This window comes from Solea senegalensis, linkage group LG19 (genome assembly GCF_019176455.1).
Source record: "Solea senegalensis isolate Sse05_10M linkage group LG19, IFAPA_SoseM_1, whole genome shotgun sequence".
NCBI classification, from domain to species: domain Eukaryota; kingdom Metazoa; phylum Chordata; class Actinopteri; order Pleuronectiformes; family Soleidae; genus Solea; species Solea senegalensis.
The window spans coordinates 9,306,501-9,329,528 of NC_058038.1; the positions used below are offsets into that span (position 1 = coordinate 9,306,501).

Below are 23,028 nucleotides of genomic sequence, written 5' to 3' on the forward strand. Positions count from 1 at the left end.
CTTTATTTATTTATATATTTATCTATTCTATATGGGTAAGTGGTGTTTGGTCAGCCTGGACTTCAAAAACACACATCAAAACTGCCTTTCATCTTAATAAGCACTGACAACAAACGAATGGAAAGAAGAAAGGATATTGTCAAAGTATCTGCAAAAAAAAAACTCAAATTTTGCAAGGACAGAGAGAAGATGAAAAAAAACTCAAATCATCAATGGCATAGTTTATCTGCCATAGCTCTTATCATGAGAGCGGTATCTAAACTAGCGAAGTCTATACTACAGTAACGGACACAAGCACAATCTCTCAGTATGGATAGCCTTTAAAACAAAGTAAATTCTAAAATGACACCAATTTTGTTAGAAACACATTAGGCTGTATAACAGTGAATCATCATATTTATAACAGTAAGTGGGACATTCCAGACACAGGTAATGTCCATTCTGCTGCTCAATGGCCACAACAAACTAAATCTAAATAAACGTTTTGCTGTAGAACTGTTTTCATTTATTGTGACTCTTATCTGTCTTGATGGACAATTTTTTCCAAATGCAATGTTCACTTAAGCATACTAGTAATGGGAACCCATACATTTGATTTTCAGTTAAAATATAATATTTATTCTAAGCCTCCAAAACAGTGTGGAAATGTGACAACACACAAAAAATGGGTGGTGAACTAATGAACTCTGAGGAAAAAAGAAGACATTTTTTTGGTTTGCAAGCAACCCTCAGGTACAGCGCAAGATAGATAACAAACCTATCAGAAAGTCAGTCAGTGATCACACCCCTAAGTAAAAAAAGTATCTAAGTTGTATAAAGTGGTAACTTTGTGCTTTCCCACAAACAGCAGCTACACAAAACTAATTACAGCAGCATAGAATACATTGTTCACCACTGCTGGAATTTAAGCACCACTAACACTCATTCAGAAGTCATGTATTCCTTCTCACCTGAGTGTAACACCAGCTCTCAGCCATGGGGTCGCTGAACATTTCCGCTGGGGGAGGGTGGCTTGGGACACTGGACATGGCCAGCCTTGATGCAGAGAGAACCTGGATAGGGCTGGTGCACCAGTCAGGTGTTGGATGAGGTGATGTGGGGTGTGCAGTGGTGAAGAGAGTCAATAATAAGGCAAGCTGGCAGCCTATTAAACAACACCTGCCGTACTGAGAGCTGCAGAGTGATGAATCCAATACAAGAGGATGTCCAGACTCCAAAATAGCTACAGGCACCCTGTAGGGATAAAGAAGTACAGTAATTAAAATAACTCTGGTTTTACAAAGGTGAAGCATATTACTATGAAAAAGAGTGACCTTGTGTATATTGTTGTCATAGTCTGTTTGTGTTTGTGTGAGTCAAGGCAATTTCTATTTAAATGATTGGTGTAATTGAGCTGTATTTCCTTGTAAGTAGGACATAAGGGCTCTGATTTTGTTTGTTTTAAAAGCGGCGTCAGCATTCAGAGCACAGCAATGGTACATGCTCTGCTTCTTACAGGGAAGCCTTCCTTTATCTGCGTGTCTTTTCTTTTTTCTTTTTTTTTGCTTTGAGGGAAGCAGAGCGGGGTGTCAGTCATCTGATTCCAGCCTGGCTGCATCTGTCCACTGTGGCTCTAACTGAAAGGGCAAGACTTAAAACGTCCATCTCCAGCAGCTAGTCTACTCGTACAAATGCACACACAAGGTCATAAGGTACATTCAAAAGCTGCACCACCTTTTTTTATAGGCTCCCATATCCAGGATTTTGATGCCTTCATGCTTGTGATAATCGTGGCTGAAGGCATGGTGTTTTCAGAGTGTATTTCTGTCTCTCTGTCCGTCAGATGCATGTAAACGTGAGATCTCGGGAGGAATTTCTTAACATTTGGTACAGACATTCATTTGGACTCAAGGATGAATACATTAAAATTAATTGTAAACCATCCAAAAACCTTTTCCCTGGTTTAGTGCCGCACCAGCCAATATGTTAACATTTGGGTAAACAAGCAAGAGGTTTTTTTTTAATAGCAGAATGGTAATGGGTGTAGTTGGCACTTTTCAAGCTCTCACACAACTCTGTGGAGATTGGCTCTTTGAGACTCGGGTCACTGTGACCCTGTGACACTAGTTTTTAGCCTTGTGAACACCATAAGTCAGGAAAGCCCTGAGGGAATGTCTTCAAATTTGGCAGAAACACTCACTGGATCTTGGACGTCAAATTTTAGAGATAGAACATCTGATGTTGAATAACACCATAAAGTGATTACTAATATTATGCAGAAACCCTTTTCTGTATATACAGTATACCAAAACTCAAAAACAGAAGTGGAAATTGTGCCCTTATTTTCTGCAACTTGAGTGGTTGGCAGAGGCACAACAATGAAACAGTAATATCAGGTTTCACTCGAATAATTAGGAAAGAAAACTTCCTCATTATATCTCATTCTTGTTCCTTTGCTACACAAGCAGCCTCATGGGGAAATAAGGATGCTTGTTAAAAAAAATATAAAACGGCAGGTGCAACAGTTTGGTTTGAAAGCTTCATTTCTCTGCTGCCTAAATCTCCTATTTCTGCTGGTTTCATATCCCCAGCTCGTCTCAATTTTTTCTTCACATGTTTCACACCCAAGTCATCACAAGGTCTCAGGATCTGGCTTTTCCTACTCAACCTCCATGTCCCCCGATCTTCAGCCAAAGAAACCCTTCCATTCTGTTACTTAATTAGTGGCTGATTGAAAGAAAAGTTCAAGACCTGCGAAAACTTGGCAGAAACTGAGTATGAGACCAAGAGTCTCGAGAGACGGAGCGATAAATGAGGGAAAGGTATAGAGAGAGACCTCTGTCAAAGTATTGGAGACAGAACAGATGACATGCAGACCTCAACAGTTCCAGACTGAGACATGGCTTAATTAATGTTTGGAGATAATGCCTGCATGTGAATTTTCATGCATTACCCCCATTTCTTCTTTTGTACTATATGTATCTGGTGAAAAATGCTGGTGGCATTTCCACTCAGTAAAATAAATACTAATCACAAAAGTTGGGAGAACAAGGTTGCTCTGATCTGCAATTTATATAACCTGAGACTTACAAGCAATTAATCATAGTCTATATGAGGGAGCGAGACTTAATAACGCATGTGTGTGTTATCATTTGGGCTTTGTTTCATATCATATAACATAACATACCCAGGACACAATTTACCAAACACTTCTCTTACGTCCTGTTCCTTAAGAGCACCTGGTAATCACAAGGAAACAATTTAAGAAACTATGACAACACCAGCAGCCCTGCTAACAGCCTCACATCTTTCTATATAGACCCAGATGACACTTAAACCAGAATAAAGCTCAAGATCTTTATTCATCCTTTTCATGACAAACATCAAGAACACAGCAGCAGAAGGAAAGCAGCAATAACAACTCAAAGAGGCTGAGATGATGTGTGCTAATCAACAGACTCCCTCAGTATAAAATATCTTCACAGCTTGTTTGTCATGGGAAATCAGATGATGACATGGGACAAATGACTAATAGGTGATACTGGACACAGCATATGGAAAATAAACGTTGCCAAAAACAGTGTGTGCCCTGCAGAGATTTACAAAGACTGTGTTCACCAACAGGTACTTACGTGTACAGGTAATGGAGGTGTTGTTATTCAGATAAGGGTTGAAGTGTTTGTTCTAGCTACATGGGTTTTAATCAGCACCTCACAGGCTGGACAAAAAGTAGTGGTAATTATGATGAGGCTACGTGTTGCTGAGACAAAGCAATGCAGAGAGAGTTGTTTAAAGTTTTTGCAGAATACACAATCTGTTCTCCAGCAAATAGAACCAGACAACAGCTGGTTGCATGTTTACAAAGTAACTGCAGTTACAACTAAATTTTGAGCTTTTAATGGTAAGTTGTTACTGGAATTCAACACTACAGTTTCAGAGTTGCTTTACTGAATTACACTACAGTTGAGGGTGAATCTTTTCCTCTAAGTCTGAACAGCAATTGAACTTTGCAAGTATCAGGACACATTAGACTGGACATATATTTAGAACAGTGTCTACCAGAACTGAATAAAAGACCTTTGATTTGGTGTAGGCATCAGATTGCAAGTAGAGATTTGTTGTGAATTAACCATCAATGTCAATATCAATTTTGTCTTGTTGTTTTTATTATTAATTTACATGCTCTAGTGCCAGATTAAATTATTAGAAGAAACAACATCAGAATACGACAACAAAGACAATTGACATATTTACACGATTTAAATGCAGGAAGCAAGTACATTTGCTTGCTTTGCGTGATTGTCGACTGACATAAGTTTCAGCAATAATATGACATAGGTAACAGCAACCACAAAAATAGAAGATGAAGAGCTCTAAGTGCTAGCTTCTGTAATATAACATCGTCAACATGATTTGCATCATGCACCAGTAACCATGAACAAGGACAAACAATCACACAACATTCACCTAGTCACTTTAGAGTAGGGCTGAACAATTATTCAAACTTTTATCTAAATCACAATACGGCGTACTGCAATTTTAAAATCACAGAAGGCACAATATCTGTTAAAGCCAAGATGTATGCCAAAATATAATTATATATATATATACACATCTTATTCTACAGACTGAAGAGAACATATTTGTTTCTAATCATTTTAAATGTATTTGTCAAAGGAAAATGAGAATAATAATGTAAAAATTCCCTGTGATATCGCAATTCCTGTCAAAATAATCGTTATTATTTGATATTTATTCAAAATCATTCAGACCTAATTTAGAGTCTCCAATTAACCTCTCCATGTCCAGGAAACCAGAATCCCACACACACACTAGTGGAGAACATGCAAACACCACATAGAAAGGCCCTCAGCTGAAACAGGATCAAAACTTTTTGCAAACTTTTTGGCAACTTTTCTTGCTGTCAGGCAACAGTACAAGCCACTACTACTCTGTGTAAAGTATTACCATTAGCTGTTTTGATTGAACTGGGACTCTCAATACAAAAGAGCGATCACCATAAAACAAACAGATTTGTGTGTTTGCGTGTGTTCTGTATGAAAAATTGAGCATGTGTGCAAGTCCATACAGAAGGAGGGGAGGAGGATGCTCCATGTCCTCCCTACATCTACTATGGTTCTATGCTCGCTTTCAGAAATGAACCAGATGAGGGGAGTGAGACCTGCAGCCCATTTATATTCATTACAGAGAGAGACAGTCTGCTCTCACTCTGCCAGTCCAGCCTCCATCTCTCTCCATCTCTCAGTCACACACCTCAGCCCGCCAGGGAGGAGAGTCTGACAAACCAACAAACAGATAGATTCAACTTCCTCTGTATAAACAAAAGCTAAGCGAGATGATGGCACATCTGCTTCCTCCATCCGGATGAGAAGCTGCTGGCTTCTTGTTCCTGACCAGACCACTTCAGCCTTAATACAGTACATACAACAACCACGCTGCACTCGTGTCCATACATCAGCTTGTGGTGTAATAATGCATGTGCTGTAATATTAACTCCATCTGTAAATTTTACATGATGCCAGCATATATATCTGTGCATATGTTACCTCCATCTGCAAATTTGATAACGTGAACAGCTTACAATGCATATTTATACTATAAATTTCTGTTCATTTGTTTTTCCATCTGTGCTTGTGACAATCCGGATCGCTGGTGATGCACGTGTTGCCTGCACAGAGACACCAATCTGCAATTTCTATAAAAAATGTTACTGTAAGCTTTCAAAATAATGTTATCTTTAGCCCATATTTTATGCAAAAACGTGCAGGCTCTTCATGAAACCTTTCCCAGTTTTAATATTAAAGTTATATCCAGTGTAATCTAAATGCATAATGTGATCACTGAAATGTAATCGAAAACGGCTTAACACCTAGTGATATAGCAGTGGCCTGTGACACAAAAATGCTCATTACGCAACAGAAAAAAAACATCCAAAGACAATGCAGAAACAATAACTATTTCCGATCTTTAAAACAAATGAGGCAACGACACTTGGTCTGCTTCATTTACAGCTCCATAAAAAAAGGTCTGTGTTGTATAAACTGTCCTTTAAAACCTATTTGTGGATGTGGGACTTGTCTTACTCCGATAACTAAATCAAAAGGATTTATCCTCAAGTGTACAAGTGGAGATTTGACAGTGTTTCAGATTCATCTTGTCCATCTTAAATCTATCCTGTCAGACAGGGATCAGCTGTCACTTCTGGTAAGCCTCAGCTGTGCTTAGTCTCAGCTGTGCTTTAATCTACAAGTAAATTTGCAGATATTAAAATCTCCCTGTCAAATCTTGAGTGAATTTACATGCATGCTGAGGAGTAAGCTCATAAAATTAAGCTCACATTACTCAAGTTCCATCTTTATATTGAATGGCAAACACTGGATGAGGCTTATCAATTAATCTTTGAAACAATGCACATACCTAGCAGAGTGGTAGAGTGTCATTTGCTGACCTACTACAGAGCTCAGGTAGTTGACGTCACACAATCGTGCCATGCAACAGTCAGAATCAAAACAATGCCGTTTTAGCAGGAAGCTGTGCTGTTCAAATTACACATACACCTGGCAAAATGCAAGGCAACTCGTCTCTTTGCCGGTTGTATTCATAAAAAGGGAAGATAGCTGTAGGTGGATAGCTGTTGAGCCACGGGATGCCAAAACAGTCGGGGAAATGCAAAAAAGGTGGGCATTTTACTGGCTCTCCAAAGATCACTACAAAGATCACTACCATAAAATAGAACACAAGAGTGATGGAAACCCACATGTAACAGATTCTGCTTGTGTAAAGCTCACACTTAATACCATGAATATCTTGTGAATCTTACATGCCTTTATTGTGTCTTCTTCCCTGACGCCCCCAGTACCGGGTGAAGACTCACTCGACACATGCGACACATACGTATCAAAGGCATGGCCTTTGATCAATATTGACAGACATGTTGCATACTCACAGAAAGGTCAGAAACTCAGCTAAAAGCTCATAAAAACCATTCTTATGATCACCAAACAGAGATTAAACACCAATTGATCAAACCAACAGAAGCCGAAAACACCGTAGCAATGTAAACATTGAAAAGCAGCACAGGAGAATCAGCGGAATTATGTAAAAAAAAATGTAAAAAAAACAGACTGTCACTATTAGACCAATAGTGACATGCAAATAAAATTAAATGGGTTTAATAATTTGGTACCCATAGTAATCTTAAAGCATCAGACTTTGCTAATGTCCACATGATGTTACATGACTTCCATGAGTTTTTAAGCTCCTAATGCACATTTTTAAAGGTGATTTTTAATTTAAAATGCAATATTTCTTTGGGAGAGGGAAAAAAAATCCCATCTGCATTTACTCTGGCACAGTGGCATCTCCAGTGAAACTGGTGGAATCTCACAAGTGTTATCTTTATTTTGACAATCAGGATAATTTACATAGAATTAATTTTAATTGCAGAGACAGACTCTATTTAGTTTGGGCATGTCATTTTCGAGCAAAGAACCCCAAAAAGAGGGTCAGGGAAGAAGAGGTTTAAGTATTCTTCATAATAAGTATGAGGGAAAGTTCATCAAACAAAATTAGGAAACGGTCTGTCAAGTTCTGCGACTTACTGCAATTTAATTACACAGTGAACTCTGATGGCTTGAAACCGGCACTGGCAGCATTCATTCATTCTTTTCCTGCCACCATGGTGGTGAAAACAAACATCGCGTGACATTCGGAGCTCTACTGGATTTAAAGAGAGCTTATACCTGTTTATCTAATACCTCCAAAATGTTTTCTTTTGAAACAGACAGAATTTGAACAAGAATGTCTATGAAAGCAGTGATAGGACTGGCTGAATAAGGGACAACTGTTTGCACTGGCCACCAATGTAGACTCAAGGTAAACCACAAGCAGCTCACTGCCAGGCAGCCCTCATTGTCTTTCCTTTTCTCTTTCGCACAAAACTGCTTACATTAAAGTGAACAGTGAACATACACAGTCATTCTTGGACCACACACTAAGTGTGTATCTCTAAATGTATAGTATATACTTCTCTTAGAAAGATTCCACAACCATTTGCTCTGTGAAAGCCACTGAGAGTTTCAGCTTGTTCTTCCACAGCATGATATATTTCATGTGCTGTATAAGAGAATCAGTTATTCTAACTGACTGAGTGTTCTATCAAACATACGTGTATGCTTTTTATACAGTTCAACATTTATGAGACAAATCTGTTGGTTCAGATGAATCACCATTGACTGATTCAGCTATGACTCTTCGTGGTATGACATACTAATCTGTCTCCAAGTGTCTGAATTTGAGTTGTTAGTATCTAAAAATAGCAAATAACAAAGACTTTCCAATGACTTTCAAATAGTTCCTGTAAAATAATCTCTAGGTAAATGCAATGTTCCTTTGCAACACTTAATCCCAATTTGTTTCTTAATTTAATAGAAAGCATACACAAACCATAGCTATTGAAGGCAATGATAAGCCCATCATATGCACGTGCACGATACCAATAGATTTGTATGAAATTGAAAGATTGTCCCAAAAATTCTTGAGTAACGCCATATGGCAGGGACTTCAGGTAACCAGGCCTGCTGTGAAATAGACTGACAGAGAAGAGCGATGGAAATCCTTCTGGAATTCATTATAGCTATTGCTCAAAAACTGCAACAGAAAATAACTTCATTATTAAAGGAAATAACAAAACACACTCTACACACACACACACCAAAACCTTTAACTTGCAAAATGAAAGGGAAACATCAAATACAAAGAACCACCCACTAGTGTCTCCCTCAGGATACGACTTTCTGCTGGGAGGAAGAAAAAAATGGGCGGTACAGTGCTGAGACACCACCACCAGGTGGACAAAGGGTGGAGCTGCGTGATTTGGCTGCTGCAGAAAAGGCTGCGATCACAGCAGCAATCGTGGAGTATTTAGAGGGTCACCTTGTGCAACAGTAGGCAGTGAGTGAAATAGAGAGGCACAGAGACATGCTGCAGAGTTTGGAGGGACATACTAAAAAGACTGAAAACATGCCAAAAAGTTCAGGCTAAGTGACAGAATGTTGCAGCTTTGAGCGTATGCATGACGCATTTCTGAACATAAATCAAACGCCCACATGCTAGCTCATTTTTCCACAGTTTAGACTTTTTTAACAACCCGTCCCCCCACTCACAATCCACCACAACCCTCTTACCTTCGGATCTGGCAAGAAATCTGACAGAGGGTTAATGGAGCCTGTTCATTATAAGGTCAGATTCCATTAAAAGGCAGACAGCAGCTCAAATGAAAGCTAACAGGAGCATGTACAAATGCATCTAAGGGATCAGCAAGACTGATCAAATGAAGAAGCGGACTTCCTATATCTTCAAAAAAAAAATAGACTGGACAGATGGAGGTATACTTCCAGACAAATAAGAACTTACATTGGAATAATTTGAAAGAAGTGTTTCCAACTTTCTCTTATGAGAGATTCAAGAGTTTCGGCAGCAGGCAAGCAGATGGTCTTGAGAAGGGAAAAAAAACACAGAGATGCCACATACATTATTGGCCAGCAAATCTTAATTATATGAGAAGCTGTCGCAGGTAAAATTGGCAGGCAAATGTGATAGAAGGAAAAGGCTAAATGTCTCTTAGGAGTGTGACGCATGTGTGAACAAGAATGGACAGAGCATGTATGAAAACATGGCTGCTCTTAAGCAGTGTCTGTCCATCTTGCCCATGGCAATTCGGAAAGCCATGACACTCAGAGAGAGAAAAAGAGGGTGAAAACAAGGATAAGAGAATGCCAGGACAAGTGGACATGCATGCATGACAGGGTTGAGCACAAAACTCAGCGATGGGTTGAAGAGACACTGGAGCGTGTCAGATTCAGGGCCACAGGAGGGATGATGGATTAAGAGGCACTGGCAGACAGAGGTCCTGTCTGAACTGTGGAGCTCACCCCAGTGAAACGACATCACCATCCATTTCCATATCACTGATGGTATGTTCTCTCAATTTGCTCCATCTTATTATTTCTTCCACTTAAAATAATCACTTAAACTAAACATGTTCTCTGCCTATCTTCAACCTGCACATGATTGCTACAAAACCAGGTGATCGGGCCAATGCCAAATTTCTTCCACACTGGTTTAATCTGATCAAATTTCCTACTTTAAACAGTCTAAAAATATTATATAATATATATATATCATTAAATAGCTTATAGAAAAAATGATTATTGCAAATATCCTAGCTTTACTTAACAGTGAATTATACTGATCAATCCTAATAGTGGGAATCCTAAATAACTAAGTCATTCACCGCAACTGAGAACTGAATAACTGAATAACTGAAATATGTCAAAATGGTAACACTTATCTCTGCAAAGTGTCCTTCATCACAAACAAAAATACATTTTCAGTGATAATTTCAGTCTCTGCAAATCCTATTACACATGCAAATTAGTCTATTTGCATACTCCCACTATTATTTTGCACACTCAGCTAAAAACATTAGGCATTACTTGTTCAGTAAAATAAGCCTAGAAAAAAAACTGCACTGCACTGCACTGCTGCTGTACTTGTTTCACACCAGTAACAGTTTTGCATGTGGTTTTCACACAACCCCTGTAAGAAAGGCTCTGTTTGTACGCGACTATGTGTACATATATACGCATGTATACATGTATAGTATACATTTACATGCATTCCCTAGACCCTTATCCTTAACTTAAATATTTTAACAATTGCCTAAACCCAACCCTAAACCCAATTTTTAACCATAAAGCAAAGTCTTACCCTGTGCTATGGCTCTAACTATGGCTTTGAAATAGATATTTTCATTACAGCCATGAAAAGACATGTACAGCCTCCAATTTGCAATTTGGCCAATGTTGTGGTTTTGCAACTGGAAGTGTGTCTGTGTCGTCTCTCCTCCATAACTTATGCCCGACTGAAGGAGACCACTTTAGCACTGCCCCACCCCTCAGTATGAGTCAGTGACAGGCTGAGGTTGGCTTTTTAGCGGCGATTTTGAGGTCCAACCATTTTTCCTTCACCTTGATATAGAGAATAGCAATCATGCACGTATCTCAAATATCACAAACTGATAAAGTCAATATTCAAAGGTTAGCTGGACTCCTTTTGTCAACACCATCACTATTAATTGTTGATGTGATTTCTCTCCACACTGTTGCCTTCTGACTTGCTTTGATCCCACTTTTCAGGCTGCCAAACAGTATCACCTTGTTCTTTTGAAACTCCAACATTAAAAAGCCAATTTTCAGCTTCTGAAGCCTCTCTTCATGGTCATATTCTGCATCTCAGTGAATATATAGGGGCGTATAAACATGGGATTACAATCATTTTCAGACGCCCCATTTATCAACACCTGATCAGGTACACGTTTCATAAATCACATGTGAGACCTTGCACTCTGCACCTGAATCAGCACCAACTTTTACACAATTTTAATAAATGAGGGCCATTGTGTGCTGATCAGTTTCCCTAAACTTCCCTGCACAAAGACGATATACAACACTTATTGTGCAACGATGTTTGTATTGTGGATGTGCTCTTGCATGATCCCTCCCTGTTTATTTTCTGCCCTGCGGAGGCTCTCTGCATGAAGTTACATTCTCATGTAATGAGCCGAGCTTGAAGCAAAAGGGAGGAGTGAATGGCGGGAGAGGGATTTGTTTTGTTACCACACTCAGTGCAATGATGCAATTTATAATTAAAATGCAAATAGAAAGACAGGGAGTCTCCCGTCACCTTGTTTTCTCTTTACAACATTCTCAGGGGAGGACCATCTCAGCGGAGAATCTATATATCTGAGCCACTAAATCAATTTTATATGAAGCACTGAAATCAATTTGAGATCCAGGCTATACAAAATTTTAAATGCAAACCACTATTTGACTGAAAGAAAATTGACATGGACAGAAATTTCCAGCCTGTGGCTATAAAAGATTTTCTACACTGCTATGATGATGTGTGAGGGGTTTTTTTAGGCGCTCACAACCCTAAACTGAAGGCTAAAAGCAATTATTTCTAAAACAAGAAAACACAGACCTGTCTGACGCAGACGCCATTGGCCTGTCTCTGTTCTGACTATAACTTATCACAAAAGGTAGCTCACACGTCCCCTAAGCTTCGATCTCGACAAACAACAAAGACAAATGCCATGGAATTAATCATTTGGGGAGTTTTATTCCAAAAGTGTTTCTGACAGAGAAAACAGCATTGAAGTGGAGGCATTTTGGTGGTTGTCCTTCAGTGTGACTTTGTCATGTAACACATTTCCAGCTCAATTATCTGCATCCAGTGGATTTCAAACACATTTCGCAAGGACCAGAGAGCTTGTAATTAGCAGGAGCCCTGGATCATAGGGGGACCAAAAACAAAGCCTGTCTTTAGCTCTATCTTTATCCCCATCACTTGTCTAATCTCTTGTGATCCATCCCTTTATACAGAGACTGTTGGACATCATATATGCGCTCAGTCAATACCTTTGTATGCCCAGAGGTTAGGCGTTGATAGACCATAGCATGTTGAAGAAAGAGGCACCTGATCCATAAGAATAGGCTTAAAAATTAAGTTCATCTGACTGTGTTATTAATAATGATACTAACATTTGAAATTGTTTCTCACACCCAAACCATGTATAAACAAATAATGTTTGGTGTATGTATAGAATAGTATGTCTGCATACTTGCAGTAGGTTACAAGGGAATGTGTCAACACATTTAGCAATGTGACAAGATTCTTGTTATTTATAACTTGATACTTATTATTATTGTAGAACTGTGGGGACCATCAAGAGTAACAAATCATTGATTAGAGAGACAATCTTTGTTATTCAAAAGCTTGATTAACTACCAGCAACTACAAAGACTAATGTACAATATATTTGTTGTTTACATCAACATGTTCTGTAATATTTTCCTGTGAGATCAGACTGTGTTTGTGATGACATTTAATATAAAAGCATTACATTTTCTCCCCCCAAAAAATCGATTCAGTGTTCAAAGTATGTCATGACATTATTAGAATTCCACACATAAAGGTTAAATTTGGTCACCAACCACTTCACCATGTTGTGTTCCATTTTAATTACAGTTTGAAATCATGTCAGCTTGCTTTGGCACAGAATTGTTGCCTTCGGCCAGTTGCACTGGATACGTGAGCAGGGCATCAACGTCATGGAACGTGTTGCTTTTCATTTAGGCACACATTCAACTGATTCAAGCAGCCACACTGCCTGTGTCAAACCAGTGTCTTGAACCTCACAACAATTTTTTCCCACAAGTGTTTCACAGCTAAATGGACAATGACAATGATCCCTTTGAAGGCAGTTTCAAAATCTGCATATATAATATCTGTCATGTGTCCCAAACACAACACATCCACTTCAGTTTTTCAGTTTGGCCGACAGATGTGCAGCTTCATAATGAAGGAAGTATATAGAAGTATTAGAAGTAAATATTTAGGATTACAGTCAAAGGCTAACTCTGTGTCAAACAGAGCAGCACACACAAAGTGTGTGTGAACAACACAGCTGCATGAGATGCAGCCGATCAGCATTAAGTGAGTCTGCTTTCTGTCTATCCCCAGGCAGAAGTTTATTTCAGAAAGGGACAATTTCATCTACCCTCCTGCCTTCTCATTCTCTCTAGTGCTTTGTCCAGAACCACTGGTTCTGTTCTGTTAGTACACTGGCTCATTGTAGCATGACAGTGGTGCCACAAAATGAATGTGCATTATCAGAGAATGAAACCTCAGAGTAAACCCAGAAGGGTCTTTGGAAGAGGGGGCCATTCAATGTGTAGAGAGAGAGTATTGTCAATAGGTAAATAAGGGAGTGAGTTTTTCCTCCCTTACATTCCATTTTCTCCTCACCCCTATCCTCTCTTCGCTCCAACAATAATAATGAAGCCAGTGAATTTATGAGATGTCATCTTAAACAGAGGTATAGTGAGTCATGTAGACAAAGACAAAAAGGAGGGAGGGGGTAAACTTTTCATTACAAAATTTCTATACACATCATCACATATAGGAAACATACACTGACAGCAAGATGTACAAGAACATCAATTTAGCTGTTTTCTCCTCAGGCAAGCTTACATTTGATACCATTCAGCAGTAACCACTATGGCAGGGTCATTGTAAACAATAGTCCTGGGTCATTCACTCAAGAAAAATAACAGTGTTGGATATTTATGTTCAAGTCACAATGTTTACTCCCACGAGACAAGGGAGAAAATTGGATGATGTTACTGTGGAACAACAAAGGCCACACAGGAAGGTCAATGGATGGATGGTCAGCCAAACGTCAGACAGTCAACGTTGGATTATTTTACGATCACAATCCATCCTGAACCTAAACCAAATCATTGTTAGTGTAGCCATGACAATATAGCGCTGACAAAGAGGTAAATTTACTGTTTCCTTGACCTTGATTTTTCTTTCTTTTTCTTTTTTCTTATCTTTTTCCAGTCATCTGTAATGTCTACAAGACAAATTATGTTTTCTGATAAGGGCATAAGACAAGTAAGATATTACATTATTTTGTGTAAGAACTCAACTTTTGTGTAAGAAACTGTAAGAATTATTATCATATTGATGTTTGAAATGCTACAGCATAGAAAATGCAATTAGTAGTGTTTTCATCTGCTCGTCTAAGGTGAATAAATTGGTTCTTCATAAAATGACTCAACTCAAGAATATAACAGGAAAATTAATCATCATAGACACATAAATGCAATGCATTATGCTATTTGTCTACTGATGTAAGGTCAATGTTATTATTACCCATAGAAAAAACTATGCACTAAGTAATAATATAATAGTGTAAAAACACTTGTACTTTTGATAGTTGTCTCATAATTTGTCAACCAAAGAAAATATTTTTTACATGTGGTTTTATTTCTGTTGAGACCCAAAATTTTAAATATATACACTTTGAAAACACAAGCACAGAGATGAACACAGTTCTACAGACCATTGAGGAAATTTGGAGACAGGAAGACAGTTTGCACTCAGTGCTCTCTGTCTTATTGCTTTGCCGTTGCTCTTTTCAGTAGAAGGAAGGGAGAGGAAAGGTAGATGCGCTAATAAGTTCAGTTCTATCCATCGGTTGCACTTGGTACGACGAGGGTTACTCCTTTGTGTGCCCCAACGTCACTCTGCTTCCCAATTACCACATTTACACACACATACACTCTTACATCCACATTCATTTATATTCAGGGAGAATGTTAAATGTTCTCCATTAAATTCATAAAAGATGGATTGTCTTTTAAAACAAAGAGTGATCTCCTCACCTTTTATACATTGTTATCTATACATTAAGAAGCGCATACATTATACAATGAGGACTGGAAATAAGCCATCTCACTCTGAAAAGTGTCAAACCAGAGACTTGATAATAAAGAGAGAAAATTGTCAAGAAGACTAAGCAGAGGAAAAACATTGCTCATCAATGAGGGAGAATTAACTGGCCGGTTAGTTGGATCTGGAGCAACTGTGGAGGACTTGCATTCAGACAGGTGTGTGCAACAAAGGGGCCTAGTGAGATTTTCTGTGGGAGGGGGCGCAGTACTTAAAAGTCAGTTTTCAGACACACTGAAAAACATTGCTCATCAATGAGGGGGGGGAAAGTGAGAAAAATAAACTATTTTAACAGAATCATCAGCAAATGTTAACTCACACAACTTGAGATGTTCTGCAAGGATTATCAAAGATTTATCAGACAAAAGAGCTTCAGTCTGAAACCGTCTTAGAGATCCATTGTAAAAATCTGAACACATGGTATTAAATGTAAGGCACACATACCTCAGGGTTTGTCTAAACACACTTTTGCTAGATTCATGACTAGAAAAAAGGGCATAACACCAGGCACATGGTTTAAAAGGTCAGTAATTAGGGGTGGTCCACATGAAAACGAGACTAGGTGAATCTGCTAAAGTTTAGTATCATATTGGTGTGTCATCCACACAGAAACAGCGTTTATGGATCCCTGAAACTGATTTTTTTGGAAACGGGTTCCAGAGTGAAGAAAATCTCAAAATATCGCCCTTGTGTTTTCGCGTAGACAACCAATACGCTACTTTGGGGAAACGAATTGAAGTGGGAAATTAATTAGCACATACATCAAAAGTCAAAGTATATTCTATTTTTTGGGAAATATAGTAACTTATATGTCACTGTGGTTTCAATGACACTTTTCCACATTTGTCATGTTAAATGTGCATTTTTAGGGAGATACTGTGCATGGCATTATACAAAATTTTCAGTTTCAATATTTACATAATTTTCTGGTGACATTTTCAACATTCCATCCCAGAAGAACCGTAGTGTAGATAGTGGTGGGCGTCAAGTGCTGCAGTCGTACATTTCTGTTTGGCTGCTGCAAACTAAATGCCAACTGATATTGCAGAAATGAAGTGGGAAAGACTGAAAAGTTAGCACCCCAAGCTGACAACTATGAATGTGCCGTATTTATCAGCCACCAATATGATTTGAGATCAGTCCATTACCTGCACACGGAGGCTCACAGAAAAGCCAGCAAGTACAAATCAAACTCAAACTCCCACAACACTATTAAGATAACACCCACAAAATAACTGCTGGTGTTAGTAAAGGTGATGAAACCGTGTCTGCCATCCCCCAAATCCAAGCCTTCGTAATTCATGTTAAGGTTACATGTGTTCCCCTCAATATTCTTTGCAGTGCAGAGCCTTTTGGAGGGTCATCAGATGCTGTAGTCAGCTCTGAAAGCCGGAAATGCCAAGCAGATAAAAATGCTAGACACAGCAAACACACACACACACTGACATTTCACATTGCCACAGTAAATCTGGGACTGTAACCAACAGTTAGGCTCTGAATCCAAGCCTTCCTAATTCATTTCCCTTCCTTTGAGCACTCCTGCCACATCAAAATTTCAGCCCTGAAACTCAATGTCTCTGCCAATGTTGCCATTTGATATTATTGTTATTAACTTTCCCCACGTCTTGTCATTTGTCTGAATATTTTGACAAATCAGTCACATCAGGCTCCCTTTAGGGGAGATTATCACTCTATAATGAAGTCATTTGTGTCAAAGAGGCATATTTCAATCTCTGAATGGCCAATGAAAAGCACTAGAATGACATTCAGTGCTGTGGCAGATGTCAAGACGATGAGGCAGTGATGGACAAACAGACGGAGGCAGATCAACAGAGAAAGAAATATGAGAAGAGGGAAAAAACAACAGTGGTGAGCCGGACAGCATTCATTATAGACCATGTTGCAAACATAAATTCACCATTAATAAAGTAAAAATACTTAGTGTTATAGGAGTCGTATGATAAGAAAGGGGAGAGAAAGTGGAAACTGAGGGTCCCTGTTCGAACAGGGTTTTGCTGCAACAAGTTCCGTTCTACCGGTCTTGAAGTATACGAAAATTATTTTCAGTATGAACCTGTATAACACCCACCACTACTTTAAGCTCAAAAAACAACCTGAACTTAGCTGAACTTAGGCACTTAGTTTTAAGAGGCAGTAACTAGTCTATGTTAATCATGAGTTTGGTGAAACGTGTAATAAATCAAAGTGCCATTCTTAAGCTTTAAAATCTATATACTAGTTATAATTAATTGCCCGACTAAGCTTCCAACTAAGTGTTTTAAAGACCCATACAGCCATGTTCACTCTGTTCAGAGGAATTAATTTGTTAATTGAACAACTTAAGTGCTGGACAGGACAATCGAAATTGAGAAAACAAAGTAAAGAAGTTAGACGGTGGTCAAGATGATCTCCAGTTTTTCTTACATTTAGGCCTTTTATCGTATGAGAGAATCAGACATGACAGCAGAAAAAAGGGAGGATGAGCAATTAGAAACAAATAGTAGTAAATAGGTGAAGAAAAACACCTGCTGGGGAGTAAACAAGAATGAAACTATTCAGTCCAATGGTTAATTTATATTTACCTCTCTGTACTAGGTCAGATCACAGGTTTGCCAGTAATGAACCATGAATACCACCATATTGCAATTTTGCTAAATATTTTTTAAACTTGCTGGGAAAATCTAATCCACATAAAATTCTGTGTATTTCTAAAAACTGAGCATGATAAATGTGGAGAGAATGCCCTACTCTGATATTGAACAATAAAAGTCAGCATCTCACAAAAACCTTTCTTGGTTGCCTGTGCTGCACAAAAAAAGAACATTTAATTTTCTGCAAATGAGTTGAAATAATTTGTGCTCATCTATTTTAAGTTACCATAATGAATGACGACATATCCTAAAACAGCTGTATTTTAATGAACGTTTGTACCAAGCATAAAGTGCAAAATATGTATACGTTGTTGGTAGTGGTGGAAGTAGCATGTTTGCTCTTGTTAAGGCATTTTTTGTGTGTTTTTAGTGTTAAAACACAAAACTGATATGATGCAAAAAGCAACAAATGATAAAAGAACACACTGATGATTTGACCATGGCAAGTTTCCCGAATTAAAGACACCTGTCATGTTGAATGACCAGAAGGTGCTTGCTGCATGAGTCTGGCTGAATGCTAGACACTAAAATACAATACTGATGGTGGATACTTCAGCTGTGACTTAACGTTCACTTTGACTGACAGTAAGGTGTGCACCACCTTGCTGCTATTATAATGAGCTCATTCATCTCAGTGTCACAACTTGAAGGAGCAGGGAGAGACCGCAGAAGCTGAGTGGACTGGATTTATTTTCCAGGGAGAATTAACTGGCAGGTTAGTTGGATCTGGAGCAACTGTGGAGGACTTGCATTCAGACAGGTGTGTGCAACAAAGGAGCCTGGTGAGATTTTCTGTGGGAGAGGGCGCAGTACTTAAAAGTCAGTTTTCAGACACACTGAGACCATGTATCACCTGTGGGATGTGCCAACAAAAACCTAAAGGTGCATCACACCAGTGCATTTACTTAAATTAAAATGCACAATACTCAGTGTTTGCTTAGTACTGCTTTTCTACAAAAAAGTATAACCTGATATCAAAATGACTCACTGACTCTTCATTTACATGAGCATATATGGCAGTGTTTCCCAAACATTTTATATCAAGATCCGCTATTTAAAGATGATAAACTATCGGACCCAATTAAAAAATATCAACGTACAGAGATAGACAACCACTCACTCTCAGACTCACACGTACAGTCAATTTAGAGTGCACAATTGACCTCTGCATGTTTTGGGACTGTGGGAGGAAACCAGAGAACCTGGAAAATAATATCCAGAAAAGCCCTTGGTCATAATGGGATTAGAACTGGCGTCCTTCTATTTAAAAAATATAAAATATACCTTAAACATGTTTTTATAAACCAACAAAAGTCCCGATAGATCCCCTCTCTTAAGTTGTTTCAAATGAACTAAGTATAATTTTTATCAACAAAAAGCATTTTAGACCTACTCTTTCCTACTCCTAATATTTCGATTAGTTCACATTCGATTAATCGAATCGTTGATTATTTTCTCGATTAATAGAATATTTGTTTGGTCCATAAAATGTCAGAAAATGTTAAAAATGTTGATCAGTGTTTGTCAAACCTAGAAATTATGATGTTCTCGAATGTCTTGTTTTGTCCGCAAACCAAAATGATTCACTAATAATGATTTCTTTGTAATACGGAGCAAAGAAATTAAGAAAATGTTCACATTTAAGAAGCTGAAGCAATCTTGTTATAATCATGAAACAAGCTTCAAAGCGATTTATCAAAATAGTTGACGATTAATAATCGATTGATCGAGTAATTTTTTTCAGGTCTACAACAAATATACTGTGTGTGTCAATAGTAGTTCACATGAGTTTGTATGAACTTTTAAACTTGATCTACATAAAAACAGACAGACAAGGTAGACTGAGCAAACTAATTTGCATCCAAGTATGCAACTGGAGAAGAAGTGACAGTCCAGTGTCCTTGAATGACCACAATTTACTGCATGAGTGACGGCTAACAGCAGCAGTCTGTAGAGTCTTGAGGAACAGGAAAATACAAAGACAGCTCAAAAACAAGAAATGGGGGGAGAGACAAGAAGAGACAAGTCAGAACAAAACCAAACAGTAGGAAAGACAAAAAAAGAAGGTGCAGCAGGAAAAAATAGACACTTAGTAAAGAGACATGACGTGTAGCCCATCACTGGAGGAAAAATAAATAATAAAACACAATCATTAACCAACTTAACAAGGAGCTCAGCAAAATACGGGAGGACGAATACGTAGAGGGAGTTGCAGGGTTGCCGCAGCAACTGAAATTATAACCTTAGATAAAAAGAGAGATGATGTGTGAGAAGATGCAGATGAGGCAGACAGAAAGAAAGAGACTGACACAGAAAAGTTTAGAGCAAAAAAACAGAGATGCATCCACAATGTGATAAAACACCTGCATGTTGTTGTCTTTTTTTTCTTTTAAAATCTTAAAAATGGTGACTGCAGCAAATTCAACATACTGTGTAATACACAGTGAAAAGTACTCTCCAGTGGTGTGACATCATCAAAATAATACACACACTCTTGCATATTGCAGCAAGATAATTACGTATAACTGGGTGAAAATTGCACAAAAATTACACAACCTGTTGATATTTAATCATACTGTGTTTAGCATAATACAACTTCCACTTTCAGAGTCTCAAAGGGTTTCTCAACACCCATGCACTAAAAATAGATGAAAACAAAGCCATCCCACCATGGCTTAACCCTAACTGAAAATTAGGAAAAACTCATAGAAATGTCATTAAGAAAAAATCTGACAGAGCTATTTATCAGTAAGCAACAGTCATGATATAAAGATAATGATTTTTACAACCCTGTTATAAATTTTTAAGGACCCAATTCACCACAGCTGTCACACACAAATTTAGCTGTAAGCATCTTAACTCTTCTGCCCGGAGGTTGCCAGGAGACAGATAATGCCAACTAGAGGCTGGCAGTTTATACGATCTGAGTGTTAAGACCTAAAATGTCAATATTGGTCCCAAGGGAAGGAATAATTAAGGCATAAAGATCTAAAACGCTTGTCACATATGGCTGGCCAGCTGTCACATCTGTCCATTTGTATTCATGCAAGTAACAACTGCGCCTATATTAAAGCAGCGACAGAGTATGTAATGGCAGAGCATTAAATGTCAGCTGATTGGGCTACAACTAAAGGCCTGCACAAGAATGCAAACAGAATGGGGAAACGCCTGGCATTTCAGACAACACACAAGCTCCACTTCTTATTTTCGATGTTCACTTCCAAGTGAACAGTTGACTCAATTCCCTGTGGTTCTGCTTCACATATTCCCAGTGGTCAGTGTTATGGCAAGAAGCACCACTGAACCGGGAGAAGAAAACCGTATTTAGGAGTAAACTACTAAACCCTGCAGAATTTGTGCAGGATGTCAAATTAGTACCTTTCAGTTGAGGGCAGCAGAAAGTTGAAATGACAATCCATCCCTTAACTTGCTGATGTGACACTGAGCAAAGCACTGAGTCATTTGTCATCACCTGGAGAACTGACCACTAACACTTTCCTCACAAGGTAATGGCAACATGAGTTCTAAATTCTCCAACTACATCTAAGCTCATGTTTGAAGTAAACAACCTCTTGTGGTCTTGTGAGAAATGTGTGACTTTCACAGTGAAGCCGTCTCCTGCTTGGTTATTTTTTTCATGTGCTTTGGCCAATTAATGAAAATAAAACGTCTATAAAGGGATAATAAAGGTATCACTTTTATAGTCTGTGCAAATGTTATGTGAGCGTGTCTTGCTCCAAATCAAGTTGTTTCTTTTTAAGTTTAAATCAGTAGCTGCTTTTATGATAACATGGACAATTTTCAATTCAGCCATAATTTATCAACAAAAGCCATGTGGGAGGCAAATTAGATTAAACAAATCCGACTGCAGTCTGTGTCACTTCAGCTGTGAATTGTGGACCTGCAGTCTTGGTTTGTATTTTCACTGAGATTTAGATTTTAAAAATGTGCCATGCACTAAAAAGACATTTCAAGGCATCTTAGGGGTAAGTTTGCCCTTGGATCATTTTGTTTCGCTTGGCTTTACAAGCATGAGTAAGTAACCATTATCAGATGAAAATATCCATCTCCTTATAGCCATAAAACTGTATCGCAGGATCACTTCATATTGATAGAAATCTAACTCCTGACAAAGTGCTTTGCTGTTCACTTGAGGTCCACATTTTCAGGTGACTCAGTAAGGTTCTTATGCCTGCCAAATTTTTAAAAGTCAAGGTGCTTTGATTTTATTTTTTATGATTGGATTTTTTTTTAAGTCATAGCTTGTGGTATAATTTGTTCTAGTTAATAGCAATACATTTCTGAAGCAATTCATAACTCTAAGTTCTCAACCTTGTGATCATTTTCAGCATGTTGTAAAACTATTACCACAGTGAACATTTAATAGAAATATTATCCAAATCAAATTGAAATCACAATATCTGTAGGACAAATCACAATTAGATATTTTCCCCAAATCATTCAGGCCGACATGTGGTGGTTTGGTGGCGTATACTGTGCATCTCTCCGTCATTCTTGCTGTGTCTTGGAGATGGTAAATGTGAATGTGGAAGACGGCAGCTGGCAGCGTTGAATGACAGGCCAGGTGAGCGGAGTAGTCTGCTGAGGCGTGCAGATCCAGCTCGTCTGACTGATCTGAAGTGGCTTCAATTAACTGGAGCAACCAAGTGTGAGGGAAATGGACTGGAGGGGGCAGGCATCAGACAAGCTTCCTGTCAGATTTTGGAGGGGGGCAGATGAGTCGGGTCCTCTAATGCCCCACAACTCTAACCTTTCTCCATCTCCTCTTAGCTAATTACTAAGTATCCATAGGGAGCCGCTGGTCTTTGTGGTGACAAAAAATTTGATGCAACTACAGGGTCAGTGTGGACTGTCACTGCACATGACTGGCACTAGTGTACATATTAGCATACACACAATGCTGTCTTGTAGAAAAACACAACTCATCACCATTGTCATCATTTTTACACTCAAACTACCTTGAGTTTCCCAAAACTATCAAGTCCCCACCAGA

The 23,028-nt window shown here is 38.5% G+C and overlaps 2 protein-coding genes across 4 annotated transcripts in view; both read right to left on the minus strand.

Moving 5' to 3' along the window:
• The window catches only part of gjc1 (gap junction protein gamma 1), a 797,916-nt gene that overhangs the window by 471,880 nt on the left and 303,008 nt on the right, over positions 1–23,028 (minus strand). The window lies entirely within an intron of this gene.
• Positions 1–23,028, minus strand: part of LOC122784987 (speckle type BTB/POZ protein) — an 83,966-nt gene that overhangs the window by 38,814 nt on the left and 22,124 nt on the right. For both annotated transcript variants that reach the window (XM_044050477.1, XM_044050476.1), the window contains one exon: positions 951–1,233. In XM_044050477.1, the coding sequence (XP_043906412.1) occupies positions 951–1,028 (78 nt within the window). In that variant the 5' untranslated portion in view covers positions 1,029–1,233. The remainder of the gene's footprint in view (positions 1–950; positions 1,234–23,028) is intronic.